General features: G+C 46.7%; 1 protein-coding gene across 1 annotated transcript in view; it reads right to left on the reverse strand.

Moving 5' to 3' along the window:
* The window catches only part of PLXNA4 (plexin A4), a 414,284-nt gene that overhangs the window by 36,811 nt on the left and 356,901 nt on the right, over positions 1-20,572 (reverse strand). The window contains exons 16-22 of the mRNA XM_053977321.1: positions 16,851-16,944; positions 15,724-15,963; positions 14,636-14,782; positions 9,107-9,341; positions 8,048-8,190; positions 4,353-4,621; positions 851-917 (exon numbers count right to left, since the gene is read on the reverse strand). Of these exons, the coding sequence (XP_053833296.1) occupies positions 851-917; positions 4,353-4,621; positions 8,048-8,190; positions 9,107-9,341; positions 14,636-14,782; positions 15,724-15,963; positions 16,851-16,944 (1,195 nt within the window). The remainder of the gene's footprint in view (positions 1-850; positions 918-4,352; positions 4,622-8,047; positions 8,191-9,106; positions 9,342-14,635; positions 14,783-15,723; positions 15,964-16,850; positions 16,945-20,572) is intronic.

Here is a 20,572-nt window from a genome sequence, read left to right on the forward strand (position 1 = left end):
AGGGACCTTCAAAACTTTCCCATGTGCTCGTCCTTGAACTGGTCGTGCCTGGGGAAGGCTCAAGGGGATTGGGGCTTGTTTGTAAAGCCTCAAATTGCCTGGCAGAGGTGGTTATTCTGTCCAAATGAGGATGTGAGGTGGGAGGATATTTAGCAGCTGCAGTGGGAGTGGGGCAGAGGTGCAGAGCTCAGCTCCTTCCAAAAAGGCTGGCTCTGAGCTTGGCAGTTGTGATTCTTGAGGCTCAGTGTGGGTCCTGCAGGGGGAATTGGATCCCCCCGCAATCAGTGGCAGGGCTCAAAGACTGAAAGACTTTTTCAACTACACAAACCCCAAGGAGAACTTCCAGGAGGAATGAGAGAGCTCAGGGGCTGCCTCAAATCCTTCCACTCAAGTTCTTTCACACAGCTTTGCTGATGGATGTCCCTCCACTCCTCGTGGGGCTGTGTCTCAGTACTGCCTCTGAGCTGGGGTGGAAGGAGATCTCCATCCACTGTGCACTGAAAATATGGGTCACCACATGATGGAGACCTCAGTCTGCTGTTAAAAGGACAGCATTTTCCACACAGGTCTCAGTCAGGCTCTGAAATCCTTCCCATTTCCACACTGACCCTTAGATCCCACCTCTCTACAAGAGAGGGACCAACAAGTTGCCTCTCTAACAAAGTGTCGCTCTTTGTTTTCCCTGGGTCAGAAAATACCCATCTCCTATTAGGAAGCAGCCTCCTTCCAGAGGCAAAAAAAAAAAAAAAAAGCCTTTAACTTTCTATCTGGGAAGTTTTCACCCAGCCGATCCTCACCAAGAAGAAATGCTTTAAAGCAGCTGGTTTTCCAGGCATGCTCCTCCTCTTACCTTGAGGAACTTGTAGAGAAGGAAGGTGAACCAGTTGGTGAGCATTTTTTCAGCCACAGACTCTGTTCTAAAGGGGAGAAGAAAGAGAATTGGAAATGAGTTAGTCATGTTGGTCCTATCAAAATACTGTCCTTGTCCATCTTCCTGCCCAGTGGGAAGTCTGGCACCATCAGGATTTAGCATGTCCTGGGTTCCCTGTTTTAGTTTTAGATTTAGGAAACCTGCAGGAAAACCCTTGCTGCCCTGTTGATTCTCCTGTGACTACAAGTCCCCGTGTAACTGTTTTTCAGTTTCTCCAACAACGAAAAGGAGTTGATGACATTTGAGGGAATCTTCTCCGAAGAGCTCAGGGCGGATAAATCCATCAAATCTGAGGCGCTCAGAGCGAGGCCATATGTCAAGGAGGCTGTATAAATACTCAGGAGAGACAGATCTAAGTCTCTGGGGAACAGTTATCTGGCACTGCCTATCTCCCTGGCATTTGGGAGTGATTACACTCCTCAACGTGTCAATGTGGCACATACAAGGAGCTCATCCTTCTGCCCTTGAGCACTCTGTCCTCAATCAAATAAAAATCCATCTCGAGGCTTCAGGGTGAGCTTCTCCTGCCGAAACCTGTGCTGGCTCCAGCACATGCACTGGAGAAAAAACAAGAGAAACCAAGAGAAACTTGGGGAAACCAAGAAAAAAAGAAGAGTCCCTGCCTGGAAGAATTAAAGTGAGTCCTCCTTATCATGGCTCTCACCAAAGCCATGCAGAGGTCCTTGCTTGTTGTTGCTGCTGCTCTCTGCCCAGAAAATCTCTTTGGGGCCATAAATGTCATGTGGGATGAACACTGGACACAGGTCAGGTGGGAAAATCACTTCTACCAGCTCCCTTCTTCTGTCAAACTCCAAAACTGCAAAATATTCCCTTTCACAGACTCATGGGGAGGGAAGGGAAGCATCAAGTTGAATCCAGCTTCTCCAAAGAGCCGTCTGAGGACCTCACACCAACATCTGACCCAAGGCACTGAGCTATTCACACGTTCTGTTCTGGTGCTGCTCAGTTCAGGACTTCCTTCTCTGACTTCTCCTGGTGCTTCCAGGGTTTGGAACACTGGATGTGCCTTCTTTGTTCACTGGCTCTCCTTCCAAAGGCCACAATTAATTTCCAGCAGAGAGGATTAGACTTAGAAAAGAGCTGGGGGAAGGAGAAAGAGGAAAGATAGGATGCTCAGAGTGAGCAACAAGGGAAGGCAAAGAGATGGAGAAAGGGGAAGGAAAAGGAGGAAATGCAGGGGGGAGGCAGTGCCATCCAGCATCAGAGCAGAAGCACAGGCAGGATGCCTGGGGACAGCTGGAGAGTGGTCACCAGCCAGGCTGTAGGGCTTGATCACATCAGGGAGTCAACTGACACCAAAGCAAAGTCCAGCCCCTGCCCCTGGCATTGCTGCCCTGAATGCCAGGAAGTGCCTTCTGCTCCTTTTCTGCTGGTTCTCCACAGTGGGCCATGTGCCAGATGAAAAAACTCCCCAGCCCAGCAGGCACCAGAGGTCTCCTCTGTGTCCAAGCTGTCCTTTGTAATCAACTGGGAGCTCCTCAGAGTCAGCTCTGAGCTGTGGCAAAGGCCACTCATCTCCAGAAGACTCCCCCTGATTTTATTTAGGGTCCTTGAACCAGGAGGGTTGGTCCAGTGTGTGAAAGAGAGACGAATCTGATCCTAAAGGGAGAAGAGGCAGCACTTTCCTAGGCAAGGAAAGGACATGAATTACAGAGCAGTAGATTCCAAATTTGAGGTTTCCCACAGAACTGTGGAGTTTAGACCTTAGACCAGGCCAAGAAGCATCAATTCAAACTTGTTCCCTGTATGAAACCAGTTCTGTTGTCCCTCTCTTCTTCCACTAACTGCCAGCTCTGGGAGAGAAATGAGATCCCACAATGCAGCTGAAGACTCTCCATGTGTCCGTAGTTAACTCAGGAACAAGAAACAAAGCTGGGAAATCCATGTCCCAGGCAGGAGATGGAAGAAGTTGATTCCCCTCACCAGGAACCATATGTGTGATATTCCCATAGGTCCTACACAACATGATTGGAGTTTTCAGATTACAAGGAAATGCAAGCACAAATTAACATTTTAAGCATGCAAAAAGCCTGAAATAAGGATTAAGCTTTTTCTGTCTTTGTGAAACTTTCTGGAGGATGCACATGAAAATTTAGAGGTGGATTAGTTCTGCAACTTTTGATCATTGACTATTTTTCGGTTATGGAGGAGACGGAGTAAGATCTACATCTCCAAAGATGATTATGATGTTTATGTGGGCACTGTGGGAAATAGTAAATAGTCCAGCAAGCAAGGACATGAAACAATAGCTTGAGTTTTAGGCTTGGCTAAGATAGACCTTAAGACTGCAGAAAAATATGCTTAGCAAGATAGTAGAAGGTTTTAAGCTTAATAATGAAGTATTGTGTATTCTTAATAGGAAGCAGACAAGCAAGCATTGTATGAAGCAGGTGTACGTGTGCTTTTAGTAATTGGCTAGAACAATTGTCTGTGAGCTTTAGCAATATGCTATTGGCTAGAAAGTTTTTTAAATGCTCTGTAACAAAGTATCTTAGGTTGGAAATGGGGGTATTATATTCCCATCTGTTAGAGGTGGGGCAGTTATCTTCTGTTCATTCTGTTCTGTCATCATTCTCATCAGTTTTCTTTATCTCTCCCACAGCCAATCCTCCCTCCAGGAGATCTCTTCTGTCCATGGCCACTGAGTGTCCCTGCATGGCTGAGAAAATTCCATCATCCCATGGGGAGATGCTGTGCCCAGGGCAGGAGCCAAGCATTCCTACCTGGATCCAATCTGACTCCTGCAACAGCACAGCAGCCTTTGCCCACTGCATTCCCAGAGGAGCAGCTTTCTGCCCCACTGCATTCCCAGAGGGAGCCCAGGCCCATCTCCAGCAGCCCTGGAGCTTCAGAGGAAAACTCCAGCCTTGTCCAGGATCCTGCTCCAGCAGAAGCACAGCTGGCACTGCAGGAGGGCTGAGCCCCCATGGAATGGCACTGCTGCCACCTCCCTGACCCACAGGCTGCCAGCTCTGTTCTGACTCTGGCAGTGGGTTGTTTTCTTTTTTTCTACTAATGAATTTTTACATATTTATTTTTACATATTATTTTTTAATACATATTTTTAAAATTTCCCTAGTAAAGAACTGTTATTCCTATTCTCATATCTTTCCATGAGAGCCCCTTAATTTCAAAATTCTAACAATTCAGAGGGAGGGGGTTTACATTTTCCATTTCAAGGGAGGCTCCTGCCGTCCTTAGCAGACACCTGTCTTTTCAAACCAAGTCACAAAGAAATCTTTGGCTGCTGCTGGTTGTACGTCAGCTATTGCCATCTTCCAATTGTCTCAACCATGTAATGAGGCTGCAATAAAGCTCAAGGAACCATCCTGTTAATGAAAAACCCCAACAGCGAGACAGCCTTCCCAGCCGAGCTCCCTCCATGCCCAGGCATCCTTACCTACGGAGCAGCAGCTTGGGGTGGTTCTTGCTCTCCAGGTTTTTGTCGATGAGGTCAGCCAGGAGCTGTTTGAGGACGTCGGTGGCGTACTCCAGCTTGCTCTGCAGCACCGTCATGATCAGCGAGGCCACGTTGCCGCGGTCCCGCATGGAGAAGCTGCGCTGCGACTCCAGCGTGCGGATGAAGGACAGCAGGAAAACCTTGTTGTTGATGAGCTGGGCAAAGAGCTTCAGGCCCTTCTCCACCCGTTCCTGCCGGTAGCCAGGCACCTGCGCAAGAAGAAAGGGAGTTTTTCCCTTTCCCTCGTTTTCCCACTGTCAAATGTCCTGTCACTCTCTCTCTCTGCTCTCATCCTTCCAGCTCCTCAGCTAAGGAAAGACAGGAAGGGAATCCATACATCATCTAAAGATTAAGAAGCCTGAGAAGACTCCCAGCCACATCCAGATGATTTTTCCAGTCCTTTGTTCCCCTCTCTGATCAGTACATCTGTGGCAGCAGCTCTCTGGCCACAGAGAGAAACACAACTCTCCCAGGCATCATTCTGGGGAAGGCTGTGAGAAGATCAGAGAATGAGAAACAATTCTTATCTTAACTTGCTGCACCTGGTATTGTGAACGTGTGGAATGTGTTATGGAGATTTGTTTACCAAAGGGTGGTTTCTTAATTCGCCAATGGTGATGCTGTTTTAATTAGAGGACCAATTAGGTCTACCTGTAGCGAACTAGGGTATGAAAGTATGGGTTTCTTAATAAAGATTATTATGATCAGCCTTCTGAAATGCATGGAGTCTATGCTAATTATTACCCAGCCAGGGGCCCACTTGTGTTGACATACATCCAAAAGGGATTTCTGGTGCCTAAATGTGTCGCCACACCATGTTATATTTTTATTTTAGTCAGACTGAAGTCTTACTCTGATTTCGTCCCAAAACTTTTTTCTCATTCCTGCAAGAAACCTGCTTGCAGAGGTTTGGGGTTCAGTTTAGGGAGCTGGAAGAGGCAGCAAGAGGGTGAATGGGAAAGAGAGCCCAGGGTGAGGTTTTGAGGAGATGAAGAGATGCAGTGAGGCACTGGCTGAGGTGGTGACCATGGAACTGGGCCTTGGTTTGAAGAGCAAGGCAGGTGAAGTTGTGAGAGGACACCCTGAGCTCCAGTAGAACCCCTGGGTTTGGGAGTTGAGGTGTTTTGGAGACAGGGACACCCTGAGCTCCAGTAGAACCCCTGGGTTTGGGAGCTGAGGTGTTTTGGAGACAGAGTCTCCTATTGATATTGATTGATAAGTCTCCTATTTCTCAGCTGTGAGAGGCTGAAGAACTCATTTTTATATGGAACAATTTAGGACTTCAGTGCTGGACCCTGGGCTCCACAGAGGTCTTTTTGATCCTTCTGGCTCTAGGCAAAGATGGAACCTAAATAGAGAACCCCAAACTCATCCCTCTACTTGCTGAAGCTGTTCCAGCCCTTGAAAAGCTTTTCTGGAAGCTGGAGGGTCTCACCACAGAGCAACACATGTCATCAAGGCATATATGAATTAATAACCACCCAAATTTGGCACTTTAAGACAAAATAAGTTGGCTTGCTTAAACAGCCAAGCAATGCAAGGCCCCTTATAGAGTTGTTACTTTTTAATTCTGGAAATTAGAGTTCTGAACTCTTTTTGCATCCAACAAATAAATTACTTCCTAAATAGATTGAGGCAACCGACCAACCAACAAACCACCACCACCCATCCCGCCAATAATTATTTTTAACTCACTTGCTTGAACATTTAATATTGTCTATCCCAGGGTTATTATGGAGAATTAAAACAAAATAACAAGAAAACTATTTCGTGCTGCATCTGGAAGCAGTTAATTAGCAAATGAACTGGAAATAAGTAAGACCTTCTCACTGTGGGATCTGTGCTGAGGCCTTTTGCAATAAATAGCAATTCCTTCTGGGTGCTACAGAGAAGGGAGCAGAATGGGAGCTGCCTTCACATTGGTTGCTAAAGATGCTGACACTGAGAGAGCTCGTGAAGCTTTACAAAGGATTAAGGGGAAAAAAAAAGCCAACAAATAGAATGAAAGGAAGACGAGATCAAAGGTGTTGGATTGAAACATTAGCTTGAGTGACCTGTGTATCTACATAGGGGAGCATCCGTGCTAAGGCCTCTGCAGGGGTCAGATGCTGTTCTGTGATCAGCTGGATGGGGTTAATGAATGTAGGGATGGAAACTGGCTGTGAGGATAATGGAAGTGTTTGTGTGTGCACACGTGTGAGAGGGAGGTTCAGCACCCCTCGTTCCTCCTCGTTTGTTGGAGCTGCTCGTCCTGAGGGAAAGCAGCTGGATGCCACTCAACCTGCGCTCCAAATCTGTAAGGTAGCTATGTGTAACTCAGCCTCCTACCCAGTCCCACAAGCCCTCCTTGCTGACAGATCAGGTTTTTTAATGTCTCTCTCCACACAGTCGGATGAATTTTGGCTCTTCCGAGTGGCAGGAGCAAAGCCGAGCAGGCATCTCTGATTACACAGCCAGCCAAGCGTGGGCCTGCCTGTGCCAGCTCCTGCTCCTCCTTCCTGCCAACCAAGCCCAGGTCTGGCCTCCAGCAATCTCCCAGGCCCATGCCAGAGCCTCTCTGGAGCTCAGAGCCTGCCAAAATCTTTGCAGAGAGCTCAGCCAACACCTTGGCCATGGTGTGGCTCCTGATTCTCCAGCCCAGGTATACCTAGAGCAGAGCCCGTCCATCTGCCAGAGCCTGGAGCAGATTTTAGCCTGGCAGACCTCACCTGGGCTCCCATCAAGCTCCTGTCACCACTCAGGTGATACAGGCTCTTTGTAGACCCCCAGATTTGTGAACAATATCTCACAAATCTCCATCCAGAGAGTCAGGGTGGAGGAGGAAGATGTGGGCAGGGTACGGACAGACTGACACTGTGGTTTTCTGACCTCACTGCAAACCAGACTGCAGCAAAGGTGAACCTCCCTCAGTGACAGGGAGTTATTTTTATAGAGATTGCCACAAAGAAAACCTGGCCTCTTAGTATTGTGAGGGTCATGCAAAGCTGAATGACACAGCCAAACATGCTCCTCTGTCATACAACAGGTTTTCCTTGCCCCTGCATGGCAGAAAATATTAAATCCAGTCTAAAACTCAAGCCACAGAAGAGTTAAGACCAAAGAGAATCTTAATTAAGTAGGCCTAATGAATATGGATTTATGAGTCTTCCAAATAAGTGAGTGATCAGACAGAATTTAGCAGGTAACAAGTGACAGGATGAGAGGAAACAGCCTTAAAGTTGTGCCAGGGGAGGTTTAGATTGGAAATTAGGAAAAAAATTTCTTCATTGAAAGGATGATCAGATGGTGGAACAAACTGTCCAGGGGAGATGTGGGAAGTTTTCAAAAAGTGTGTGGATGTTGCACAAGGGGACATGGTTTAGTGGTGGAATTGGCAGTATTGGGTTGGTGGAATCACAGACCCAGTGAATGGAATTGATGGTCTTAGAGGTCTTTTCCAACCTAAATGATTTTATGATCTAATATTATCTAAGGGAACAGCAAATATTTCCCCCTTCAACCCAGATTTTTAATGAGGACCTGTTTCACCCCTTGTAAAGTCATCACATCCCCACCACTGACACAGAATCTCTGGAATTCAGGACTGAACAGGGAGGCATGAGAGGAGCTAGAAGCAGGAAACATTATTGTTTTACCTCCAAATCCCTCAGGACTGGATGATCTTCAATGCCAGGGAAAAGCACTCTCATCGTGTAGGTTCGGTAGTCAAGGAAAGGGATCCCAGCTCCATCCAGGTCACTCGTCAGCTCGTGGATATCTGTCTGCAGCTCTGCAAAGGCTGGCACAAAAACAGAACAACTCAGGGAGCAGTGAAAGTCTACGTCAGCCTCACCAGAATGGGAAAACCCCCTGACCCTCATGAATGAGAATAAGGAATAAGGCAACATGTGGAGAGGAAGAAGGCAGATGAGAGCAGGGTCGCCTTTCCCACAGCACAGCCTGTCCCCAGGGACATGTGCCAAGGCTTTCTGTGGATTTTGAATTATCAAATCCAGTTAGGAGAGGGTGGAAAAGTCTGAACTATGGTGAAACGAGGACAAAAAATCAAAACCCTACAATTCCTATGAAGATTTGTAGGGACGTTATGTTTATTACAGCGCTGGACGCATGTGGGGATCGTTCTCCTTTAAAGGACATGCGTGCTCCTGAGGACACTTGATCTTTTTTTATTACCCCTTACTGGTTTACATATGCATAGAATTTTACAATAGGTTTATGCATATTCATTCTATTGATTTCGTGTTATACTTGTAGCTAGATATACTTGTAGCTAGTTTTTTATCAGAAAGTACAGAAAGAACTTCGGGGTAACCCTGCCCTGCTTGCTTCAAGGTTCAAGGAGCTTTTTTTATCTCTTATCTCTTCAGCTTGGAAATTCGCATTCTTTCTCTTCAGCTGGGGCAGTTTTACTAGTTGCAGAGTAACTCTGCATCTGCAGAGTTACTAGACTAAACAGCATATTTTACTTATGCTAGCAAGCTCAAAGTTGCACATTTTACCTAAATCTAAATGGATTTCTACCCTGTTAAATTTTCACTCTGTTTCAAAGGGAAAACAGGGAAAGTCAGATTAGATCCAGGCTTGAGCCAAACCCGCAGGGTTCAACACCGTGGTATTTTGGCTCAAAGCTTTGTGACTGGAGGTCTCCCTTTTTTCAACACTGACACAGTGTCATCCTGCCTTCCTCACCCTACCTTCCTTGCACTCCAGGGCCACCCGGGACTCCAGGTTGTCCATCTGCATCTGCAGGCGCTTGAGGGTGAGGTCGCTCTCCCTGGACTTGCGCTTGTACGCGATCAGCACGGCCACGATGAAGATGATGAGCAGCCCGCCGGCCACCGCGATGCTGACGATGGCTGGCAAGCTGAGAGGGCTGTCTGGGGAGATGTAGACCATCCCCGGAGAGAACTCCATCCCTCCTACACGAGCCTAGAGGGAAAGCAGCAAAAGAGCTGCATTGAAACTCTCAAACAAGCAGGAGCGCAGAGGAGTTCTGTCATCATCCTGGCTGAGGGTGAATGGTGACATCTCTTTGTCTCCCAAGCCAAAAGGGGAGGTATTTGGATATGGAACAGCTTAAAAACATTTGAAATGCCAGACTGAATCACCTCTGTTGGCACTCACCATGAATCCAGCCACAAAACGACTTGTGGTGAGACAAGTCACCAGTCATATCAGTTTCTGGATTTTTCATTCCCCATCCTGATGTGTTGTACGGGGCACTGATGTCACTCAGTCCCAAAATACACACAGAACACAGAGCTCAAGGTATGGTCTGATGGTTCCTAACCCCACAGTGGGGCAGAGGATAGCTGACCCAGTGAGTACAGTGGGACTGCAGAAATCAGAGTCACTATTTTCTTTGGACTCTCCCACCAGATAAAACTGTACTTGGAAGCCTCTGGGATAGTGAAAAACCACCACAAACCCCACAAAGCCTGTCCCATTCTCTTTACAGCCCCTATCTTAGCCACACATTGTCAGGGTGACTGCAGATGTGCACCAGTAAGAGTTGAACACAGCTTTTTGTTCTCCATGTACTTCCAGAGGTTCCCAGAGCTGCTTCCAGCCTCTGGAAGAAGCTGCTGTGAAAGGGCCTTGGTTTTAACAACCAGAAAGAAACTGTGCAAACACTCCTGCTGCAAACCCAACAAAATGTTCTGCTGAAGCAAGTCCCTTGGAGCCCTTTTTTACAACATGAACACCACTCCCAGCAGGAATCCCACAGGACACCACTGGCTCCAGGCTACTACAAGGCTGTTCAAAGCTATTTGTAGAGTAGGCAAAGCTTGAGTGGAGGGAGAAAAGCTCTGCTGACTGACCTAAAGAATAAAAAGGCTTCTAGGGCTGTGCTGTGGTTTGGGAATGCTGGTTGCAGGTCAGCAGAAAGCTGGGAGGATGCCATGCAAAGAGCTTGAAGGACGATGAGCCCCATCACTTCACCCCAGCTGAGCTGTGTCATAGAGAGGCACAGCTGGCCCTGCAGCCTCTTGCTGCCAGGCAGAAATGCACTTAAGACCCCAGGAATGACTGTTTCCTACCCCCAGTGTGCAATTAAACTGTTCTCTTCCTCCACTGTGAGGAGTTCTCCCTCACATTTCCTCATGTTTCTCCCCCACACCCCAGCCTGGTGTTCTGCTTTGTCCTGCATCCCACTGGCTCTCAGTTAATCTCCAGCCTGCCTGGACACTTACTAATCCCAGGGCTTCCCACATCTCAGCTCAGGCACCTACTCAGGTTTCCTCTCTAGGCTGCAGGGAGAAGAAACTGGCCCAGCTGGAGCCAGCAGAAGAGACTACAGAGCAGAATCATGAATTAATGAATTTTCCCAGGTGCTCTCCACCCCAGCCCTTCCTGGGGACATGAATCTCAGTGATTTTATCATCTCCTAGAAGTTATTGCAGTCCCAGTTGCAGCCTCAGGGAAGAAGGTTGTTTTGCTCTACCACCAGGTGTAGGCTGCTCCTCAGTGGCCAAAGAGACACAACTACAACCCTTATGTCATGGACAAGACCAAAGTGAATGTCGGAAAACAGCTAATTTCCATCCACAAGGCCCTCTCATGCCATTTTGGGATGGGGTCTGGAGACATGAAATGTCTGCCATGAAAAATAAAACTAATCCTAAAATGATCTGTTCAGGTAATAGTTTCAAGATGACCAATTGCTACCATGACATTGATGGCTTGTAGAACATTTTCAGTGGCCAAGGAACCTCAGACACACAGTTGGGATGCAGCAGTAATGAGTTTTCCCATCTATTTCAAGATATAAGATCCAACTCACTTAAAAATCATGAGGTTTGTTGTTGGAATGTGGCCTGCTCAACTGAGAAGATTAACTGCCAAAATCACATCCTAATTCATGCACTGGTAGTTGTTCCCTTTTGCCCTGGACCACTGTCCCAAAATTTTCTCACAGCTTGCACGCTTTCCTTCCTGTCAGTGGATCAATAAATAGCTTAATTCTTTTTCATTTTCTCTTTCTCCAAGCCCTGCAGTCAGACGAGTCCATTCAAGGAATATCAGACTAGACTCAAACAATCCCAATCCCAAATCCCAGTGCAGATCCATCCTCAAAGCTGCAGGCAAAGCCCGTCTCCATGGGTGAGATTTCTCTCACCAAATATTTTGCATGCACATCCGAGTTAGACACTGCAGCATGATTCCAGAGTCAACAAAGAGAAAAACCACTTTCAGGATGCAATTTATGTGAGCTGCTCCTGACACCTTTGACATTGGGACGAGGTGTTTCATTCAGTGGAAGTTCCCATTTCTCTCCATTAATGATAAGGGGATCTAAGCTCCAAAAAAGCAAGTGTTCAAAGTTAGGCCCAGCGTGTTCCCCTTCAAAGGGTGGTTTCATCACTGGGAAGGTCTCACAATCCACAAGTGAAGCTGCCATGATCTGAGGGAAACTGGTTCTTGAAGAAGAAAATCTATGAGACTGCAGTGTTATTGTGAGCTTTAAAAAAAAAATCACCAGAAAATATGCACACACAGCCCTGCTTTACTTCTTAATCCACCAAGTGGTTCTGGAGGAAGCTATTTTTAACTTCCAGAAGACTGACCATGAACCCACCAAAGAACAACAATCTGGCCATTTTTAAAGACTATTAATCATGAATTAGTCCTAAATTACACTAAATATTCTAAGTGGGCTCTGTCAGAGCCCAGTTTTCTCCAATCAAGTCTTAGTGGCCACCTGTAGGAGTTCCAGAGTTCTGAAGGAGTGTCTTTCCTGGTGCAAATTTGGCCAAATAAAATTATCCCTCTAAGGATGAGATGAATCATGCCCTGACCTTCAGCTGCTGCATTTGAGTACCTCTCCATTCATTATAGAGAGTCTGGTGTACTTTCCAGGCTGTGTTAGAAACCAGCAACCCTTCAGATGTATTCCACATCTTCCCTGCAGACCTTCTCTTGTGGATCTTCCTCACATCTCTTTCTTTTCCTTGGAAAAACTTGCGTCTGAGTTTTAGTCAATCTTTTTAACCATCGCCCAGGCCTTTTATTTCTTTGCTATTTTTTTCAAATACTTAACTTTGTCATTGTGTAAAAGACAGCTCAAAAATCAAAAAAAGACAGATCAAAGGCATGTTGACATCAACGTGTGTCATTGTCACTACTCCTTCACATAGAAATAATCTCTGTGTTGCACCAGTTGATTCACTCCCATGGCTCCCTCTCAGCTTGTGCCACCTCACTTTGCAAAGAAAGGGTTTGTTCAACAATTTCCTCAAGGACAGAGAGTAAAGCTTTGGCAAAATCAAGAGGAAAAACTTCTATCAGTTATCCTGGTCATCAAAGAGATGATTTGATGCCTTGAGAAGGCTGAGCTGGAGCAGAGGCTGGGCAGAGCTAAAGAATAATGCAGGGATTTCTGAAAAGGATCTCCTCCATGCATCCACCTTGGGCAGCACCAGAGCCCAGCCAGGGCTGCAGCCAAGAGGAACCAAAATGGTCCCAAAATGCACGAGCGCTCCCGGGGGCTCTCACTGGGATCAGCTCTGCTCCATTTGCACCTTGCAGTTCATTGTCCCATCCCAGCTTTAGCCCAGGCACTCCCATCCTGCTTGTTTTTCTCTCTCCAGCCCACGCTGTTTGTGCTCCTGGGCCTGAGCTTTGGATCATTTGTCCTTGGTGCCCAGCTGGAGCAGGAATTGTTTTGTCTCCCTGCTCTGTGAAGAGAGCTCACCATCCCATAATATGAAGCTCAGCACACTAAACACACTAAAGCAGCTCAGAATCTGAAAAATATAAAAGCTAAAACTTAAGGTATCACTTTATGTGCTCCCATCCTGAGCAGCAGAGATGCTGTGCCATGCTGGAGGAGGCATTTTCCAGCCCTGGTTGCAGGTGCAAAGTCCATCCTAGAGCACCTCCATCATCTTCCCAGTTTCCCAGCAGTATCCCTCTTGGACCAGTATCCTCAAAAAGAGATTGTTTTTTAATCTTTGGCTTCATTTAAACTGTCCAAAGCTGCAGGAGCAGGAGAGTCTTCCCAATTAGTGCAGCCTGGCCAGATGTCCATCATCCTGGATCCCCAGGGGTTGATTATTGCTCACCTGGAGTTTTGTCTCCCCAGGATTGGCTTTGTCCTTCTCTGACTAACCATATGTTTAATCATATCCGTGAAAATGACAGGGAACATTTATTGCCGTGCTCAAAAGCTTTGGTTTTCACATAGAGAAAATCTCTCACTTCATTATTGCTCTTCTTGGAGAGTCTTAATGTGCTTTGCAATGAATTGAGAGACATGGTGTATTTGCATGGCTGGAGAGGATTATTCCCTCTATTTTCCAGATGACAAACTTTGGCACAGAGAACTTAAGTAGCCACTACAAGGGATCCCAGCAGCAGCCACAAACAAGACCCAAAATGGTCATCATGAACTCTGCTTCCTAAAAGTTCCCAGAAAAATCTTCTTAAAGATCAAACTCTCTGAGCCTCATTTCACTGAAATAAATAAATTAATATGTGACAGATACAGCTTTGGGAGGTGCAATAGAAAAACAGTTGTTCACAAGGAATGAGAAACAACTGATGTCAGTTGTCAGCTTTTGTTGTTCCCACCCACAGCTTGGTACAGCTCCAGGGTGTTTGCTGATATGAGGTTTATCAAGCACCAGCATCAAGGAATTCAAATTATTGAGAGGAAAGTGAAAAAAGGAGTAAATAAATAAACTGTAAGAGAAGGAGAAGCTCCCTCTGATGTAATCACCAGGTCCATTCTTCACAGGTTCCAGGAAGGATTTGTAGGAGCACACTAAGTTTTATAGAAGTCAAAACTCCGAAGTCTTCTCACACTATTGTCCTGCCTTTTTTATTTTTTCTCTCTCCTACATAAAGGCAAATTTTAGTCACCATCCTGTCAACAAAGTGATGAGGACTGTGCTGAATTTAACAATTTCATGTAGGAACATGTTACCCGTGGTCTCAGGGTTCATACAGCCCATATGAAAACAGAAGAGAGGCAAACTCTGCTGCTGGGGTTTGATCATGAAAGGTGTCTCACTGTCCACAAAGACCTCCAGGTCACTTTTCCCCTGTTCTACTTCTCCAAGCTAACCTTGATGAGAATATTATACCAAAAAGGGGCTCTGATGTTTCTGGGAAGGCAAACAGTGATGCAAACTCCTTGGAGCCCTCTGCCAGCTCTTCAGCTCTGCTGTGCCCTCCCAGGCCACCCAGGGAGAAGGGGCTGAGGGTCAGGCATCACTTACCATCACCTTGTGCCTCCCAATGAGGTTTGGGGACTCACAGAGGAGCTGCACGTCTGACACAGTCACTGCACAGGGCTTCTCTCCCACCAGAACGGTGTAGTTCAGTCTGGCATTGCCTCCTGCCACCGGTGGGATCAGATTCCTGCCCTGCACAGAAAGGAACATCACACCCCAAAATAACCAAATAAACGTAGGAAAGAGTTTTCTTTCCCTCTCTGGCTCATCTCTGGGATACAACATTGCATTTGATAGGTGTGGATGGCTGATCCCTGACACTGCTCCAGGTTAGATTGGATGGATGGGGCTTGGAGCAGCCTGGTCTAGTGGAAAGTGTCCCTGCCCATGGCAGGGGGTTGGAATGAGATGGCCTTTATGCTCCCTTCCAAGCTAAATATGATTCTATTATGACATTTGTAGTTTGCCATTTGCTCACACAGAGAGAAAAAGCCAATTTAGAAGCTCATGCAGGGAACAGCGTGACTGGTCACAGACTCAGTGCAGTCACAATGGCCTGTCCTGCTCCTCCCTCTCTGCAGCTGAGTGGGAAATGTTCCATCTAAGTCCTGCACAATAAAGCCCTTACTAAACATAGCCAGGCAAGTAAGTCAGACTCCTTTCCAAACATGCAAAAAGCTTCTGCAGGTAAAATAACTTTTTTGCATATTCACAGTGTAAAAATAGTGATACAGAAATTCTGTGTCATAAAATTCATTGTCTGTATTGCTCTGAAGTTTACAGAAATGGCAAGGGACCGGTTCGGGTAAAAACAGGAGTGAGAGGAAGGTCTTGAATGTACAAGAAAGGAAACAGAGTTGGGTATTTCACTGTCAGCCACATTGCAAGGGTAGAAGATGTTTTCTGGTTAACAGCAGTGGGTACAAACTTAGGCTGCACATGGGAGTTTATATTTCTTAGTTAGGGGTGTGGGCAGTGCTTGGTCTTTGCTGATGGTGACTCTGATATGGTTCCAGAAGGGGCAAGGAATGGAGGAAATGTTTGGGGTGCAATCAGGATGATTTATGGGGGTGCTGGCAGGCGCAGAGAGGCAAGAGGCAGAATTTCAGTCCAGTCCTTGGTCCCCATCTCACCTTCAGGATGATGGGACTTCCAGGCTTCAGCTCCAGGATCCCTGAGGGATTGAAAACCTCAAAGATGGGGTTGGGGTAGTAGGTGAAGTTGGTTTTGTTGAGGATCAGCAGGGACTGCACGTTGTCAAGGATGAAGCCAAACTCCTCCGGGCGCTCGGCGAGCTCAGATTGGTGATTGGGGTCCACAGCCAGAGCTGGGGCCTGGCAGGTCATCTCTGTGCTGTTCTGCACCTCACAGTTCTGTGGAAAGAGACCCAAAACAAGGAGTATTTATGGAAATAGGGATCCTGGCAGGTCACCTCTGTGCTGTTCTGCACCTCACATTCTGGGGAAGGAGACCCAAAACACAGAATGTTTATGGGAAATAGGGACCCTGGCAGGTCACCTCTGTGCTGTTCTGCACCTCACAGTTCTGGGGAAGGAGACCCAAACCAAGGAGTGTTTATGGGAAATGCCCCCACCCTTCCTGGTGGGCAGATGGCTCTGAGGGAGAGGGAGGAGCAGACCCCCATGGTTATCCTGGGGCAGGCTGGTGCTCCACTGCTCCCAAACATTCCCCATCACACAATCAAGGCTAGGCAGGGATTAGGAAAGCCTTGCTGGGGCAGCTGTGTGGAGCAGTTTGCACTTCAACAGGGCCTCCTGTGCCTTCTGAGAGAGCTCAGCCTCTGTTGCCAGCGCCAGCATCTTTCCCTGACGTTGTTTCCTTCTGGAAATAGAAGTTTCTTCCCTCATTTTTTGCACAGCACAGATTAGTCAAAACCTCACTACCACCCTGCAATTAGGTGTCACACTCTGGTCGTTTTTCCAGAAGTGTTTGTGCAGTGCACGTTCAGTTGTGTGCTCAGGATTCCAGTTTGGATATCGGGTTACATGAAATGAATCCCAGCAAGCTGGAGAAACAAAGACAAAGGTGAAGGTCTCAGAAGACCCTGAAGTTTGGTTCCAGCCCTGCCAAAAACCTTCTTTTTTTGTGTGTGTTTCCTTCACGGATGGGGTAATATTTCTGGAAACAAATCATGCCCTCTTTTTTGGGCTGCAATAGGAGATTTCAAGCTCCAGGGCTTCCAGCCAGCCCCTGTCCCCAGCGTGGCATGTCCCCTCCCCAGCTCTGCAGTCGTACTCACATTGACGTGCTCCTTTCCGCCGTGCTTTGCCCGGATCTGAGGGTTTTGGATGAGGTCCAGGTGAGTTCCCCACACAGCAATAGGAGTGTTGCCACTGGAGAATAAGAAATGGAATTAAAGAATGAACCCAGCTAATAGATGTCAGAACTCATCACACCAGGAATGGGTGATTTGTGTTCCTAAATGCTGGTTGCAAAGTGTCTGACCACGTCTGGCGGTCCTGTAGGGAGGGAAGGAAGAACAAAACAAATAATTTTTCATTCATTCATAAGGGGAGAAATAAGTAAAGACAGATGCTTGCTAAAACTGCCATGTCAGGCAGGGTGGTTCTCATTGTCAGGATTCAGCAAGCACAAGAAGAACAGTGGAGATTTAACACAAGGTATTTAAAGTGGTCCACAGGCTGTATCTCCTGTATCACCTCAATCAGCCACAGAATTATAAAATATCCTGAATTGCAACTCACAAGGATCATCCAGTCCAGCTCCTGGCCCTGCAGAGACACCCCAACAATCCCACCCTGGGCATCCCTGGGAGTGGTGTCCAAACACTCCTGGAGCTCTGGCAGCCTCAGGGCTGTGACCATTCCCTGGGGAGCTGTTCCAGTGCCCAAACCAAAAAGCCCTCACATGGAAACAGCTCTTGGGCATTCTGGGTCGAGAGCTACAGCCCCATATCTAAGCTGCTATCAAACCTCACCCTGAACATGACAATGTCACTTCAGTGAACTCTTTGGTGCCACCAGGGAACCCAGTCCTGCAGCAATTAGAAGAAATTGAGCCAAAGTCTCCAGCTTTGGTGTGCATCAGGCACTGGCCTGGTGACCCAACACAAAGAGAGATCCCCAGTCTCTGTGTCCCCCTTGCTCAAAGGCCAATTTCCTAAGAAAGCCAACTCCCACAAGCCACAGCCCACAGGCATCTGCTGGATTTTCTCACTTTTATGGGGAGATGCAGCTGGAGCCCTCCTCACTCCCTGCAGTCACTGTCACCACGAGGAAACAGCTCTCAGAAACACCCTTCTCTCCTTTCCCCTGCCTCTTCCAGCTGCAGCCAGCAATTGTGGGACTTCAGGGAATGTAGGGGAAGGAAGAAGGAAACTGCAAAGGACCATTCCCAGGCTTCACAACCTCTGAACAGCACATTAAGGAGAAGGGTTCGCCACAGGCAGCTTTGGCCATCCCAAATTAAAGCAGCTCTGATCTATCAGGGTGAGCTCTGCTGTTACAACACGAAGTGGGGGCAGAGTGATCCAGGGGCGAAAGGAGAAGAGTTATCCAAGAAAGCAAAGCCTTCACCTGTCAGGGCTCACACAGCCAGGACAGGAGGAGGAAATGTCATCAGCAGACAGCCCCATCTCTGAGGGTTTCCCAGGGTGAGGAGTGCTCTCAGCAGTTTCAGCACCTGCCTCTATAACTCCCTTTGGAGACTGTCCAGGATGCAGTTTATTTCCTGCTGGGAAGGTGAGGCCATGTGGAAATCAATGGGATTGTGAAAAGAAAGCTCAGAATCCCTTTCCTGCCTCCAGGTAAAGCTGCACGTACAGGAAAGGTGAAGCACGTGCATTATACATGAGAAAACACCAGAGAATAAACACCCTGGGAGGAAGAAGGCAACAAATCTCCCCCGTTTCTGACCTTTGTTTCCAGTGTTCCTGATTTATCTTCCATTATTAATAAGCTGGGGAGGCAGGAGTGAATGCAAACATACACAGAAGATCTGTCAGGTTTGGGTGAGCTCTGCTCCAGCCCCTCTGGTGGTGCCCACACTGATGAACCAAAGAGTTTTTGGGTTTATCCAAAGAGAGTTGGCACAGCCACATCTTTCAGCAGATACTCATGGGAAACTTTTCTGGGAGGCTCCTCGTGGTCTTTCACTCAAGGGCTGAACTGGTCCATGGTTAGGGCAGCATTTGACCTTGACTTTTGCAGAGTGTCTCAGTTTTTTCTCTCTGAAATCATCAGCTATAATGGGAAATTGCTAATGGGAAATTTTACAGGGCAAACCCACATTTTGTTGTTTCCGTAAGATCTGGTTGAGTTTTTTTTGAATGCACAAGGGTTCATGATGAAGTCACACATCTGCTTACAAGAGACCTTCCCTGCCTTACAGAAAAAATACCCTCTTCCCAAAATTCAGCTTCCCTGTAAAGATTCCTGACATCATCCAGGAAGAATTCTTCAAAATCCAGAAGCGTTTAAACCAAATTGTTCTTTCTCCACTGTCTTCTGAATTTTGGCTGTGAGCCTTTATATTAATAATAAAAATATAATTTTATTGCTATTATTATATAATTCAATATCATTACTAATGTAATTAATCTCTGCTGATTCAAACTAAAAGGGATTTTATATCTTTACTTGGCTGAAAGTTCTACGTGTTCCACACAAATCCAATGTGTGAAGACACTTACAGGTATGTGTGTCTATATAAAGGCAAATCCTTTTATTTAATCAACCAAATCTGTGCACACAGTTTTAAACCCACGTGTTAAAAATCTTCTATTTGGGTTGGAATCTGAGCTTGCAGGCTCAGACCACAGGTAATAAACACAGCCACAGCACCTGACCAGAGAGAGGGAAAGAAAAAAGGTAAAGCAGTTTTTTGTTTGCTGAAGACTTAAAATTACCCCCAAACCCTCTCTGGCTTGAAAATAAAGGAAATAAAACTGTTTCTTGACTTGAAAATCACCTGCCATTGGCATTTGTGCCTGCATCTGTATGCTCAGCCAGGTAGGAGCAGAGGCTGGAGATCTGCTGCTGCCCAGCAAAATAACAGAGGTGCCAAAAGCCCTCAGAATTTAACAGTTTATTGCCCCAGAAGACCCTGAGTATCATTTTCTGCCTGCAGACTCAGGTAATTGCTGGATAAAACTCAAATCAAATGCAGATCAAAAGTATTAATGGAGCCTCGTAAAATTTTATTTACTTGCCAGCCCAGCGTGACTTTATTTTTTTTTTCTTTTTTTTGGCTATGGAAGTAAATTAGCAGTAATTTTTTTCTTTATTGTTTTGAAAAATAAAGGTTTTAAGCCAGGCTTGGTACATTCATTCACTGGTTTTGCAAAGCTGGTTTAGTGGCAATCATCTCTCCCTGGGAACAGCTCAGCTCCATAGTTATTGCACCTAAAACTGTCCCTAACACCCCAAACTCCCGTGGTAATCCTGGATATTCCATCTTCTCTTTGCAGGGTTGTGCACCTTTGGAGTGACTCAAAAGTCCTTAAGAAGGAGGATGAGATTGGGTAGGTCTGGTTAAAAATGCTCAAGTTGATGCTTCCTAATTTCAGAAGAAGAAAGCAAAGGGGAGAGGTTGTACCCAAAAATGCTCCGTCCCTGGAAATGCTCAAATCGTCCCTGGAAGCATTCAAAAGCTGTGTGGATGTGTCACTTGGGGACACATTTTGGTGGTGAACATGTCAGTGCTGGGTTAAGAATTGGAGTCAATTATCTTAGAGGTCTTCTCCAGCCTTAATCATTCCATGAGTGATGAGACACGTGCAGTCCCTGCCATCCATTCTAACAGCTACACACCCCACAAATAGCCTAGTACCCCCCAAGCAAGCACCTCACCCTTATTTCCATTTTTTCTGTGATCTGGGATGGGAGATCCCATCCATCCAGCCATGGGACACAGATTCCCTGCACCTCCAGGCTGGGCAAAGCTTTGCTAACACACCTGAGGCATCTCCTTGGCTGCTCCCTCACCTCTGCCTGGCAGCTT

This window comes from Vidua macroura, chromosome 5 (genome assembly GCF_024509145.1).
Source record: "Vidua macroura isolate BioBank_ID:100142 chromosome 5, ASM2450914v1, whole genome shotgun sequence".
In the NCBI taxonomy this organism is placed as follows: Eukaryota; Metazoa; Chordata; class Aves; order Passeriformes; family Viduidae; genus Vidua; species Vidua macroura.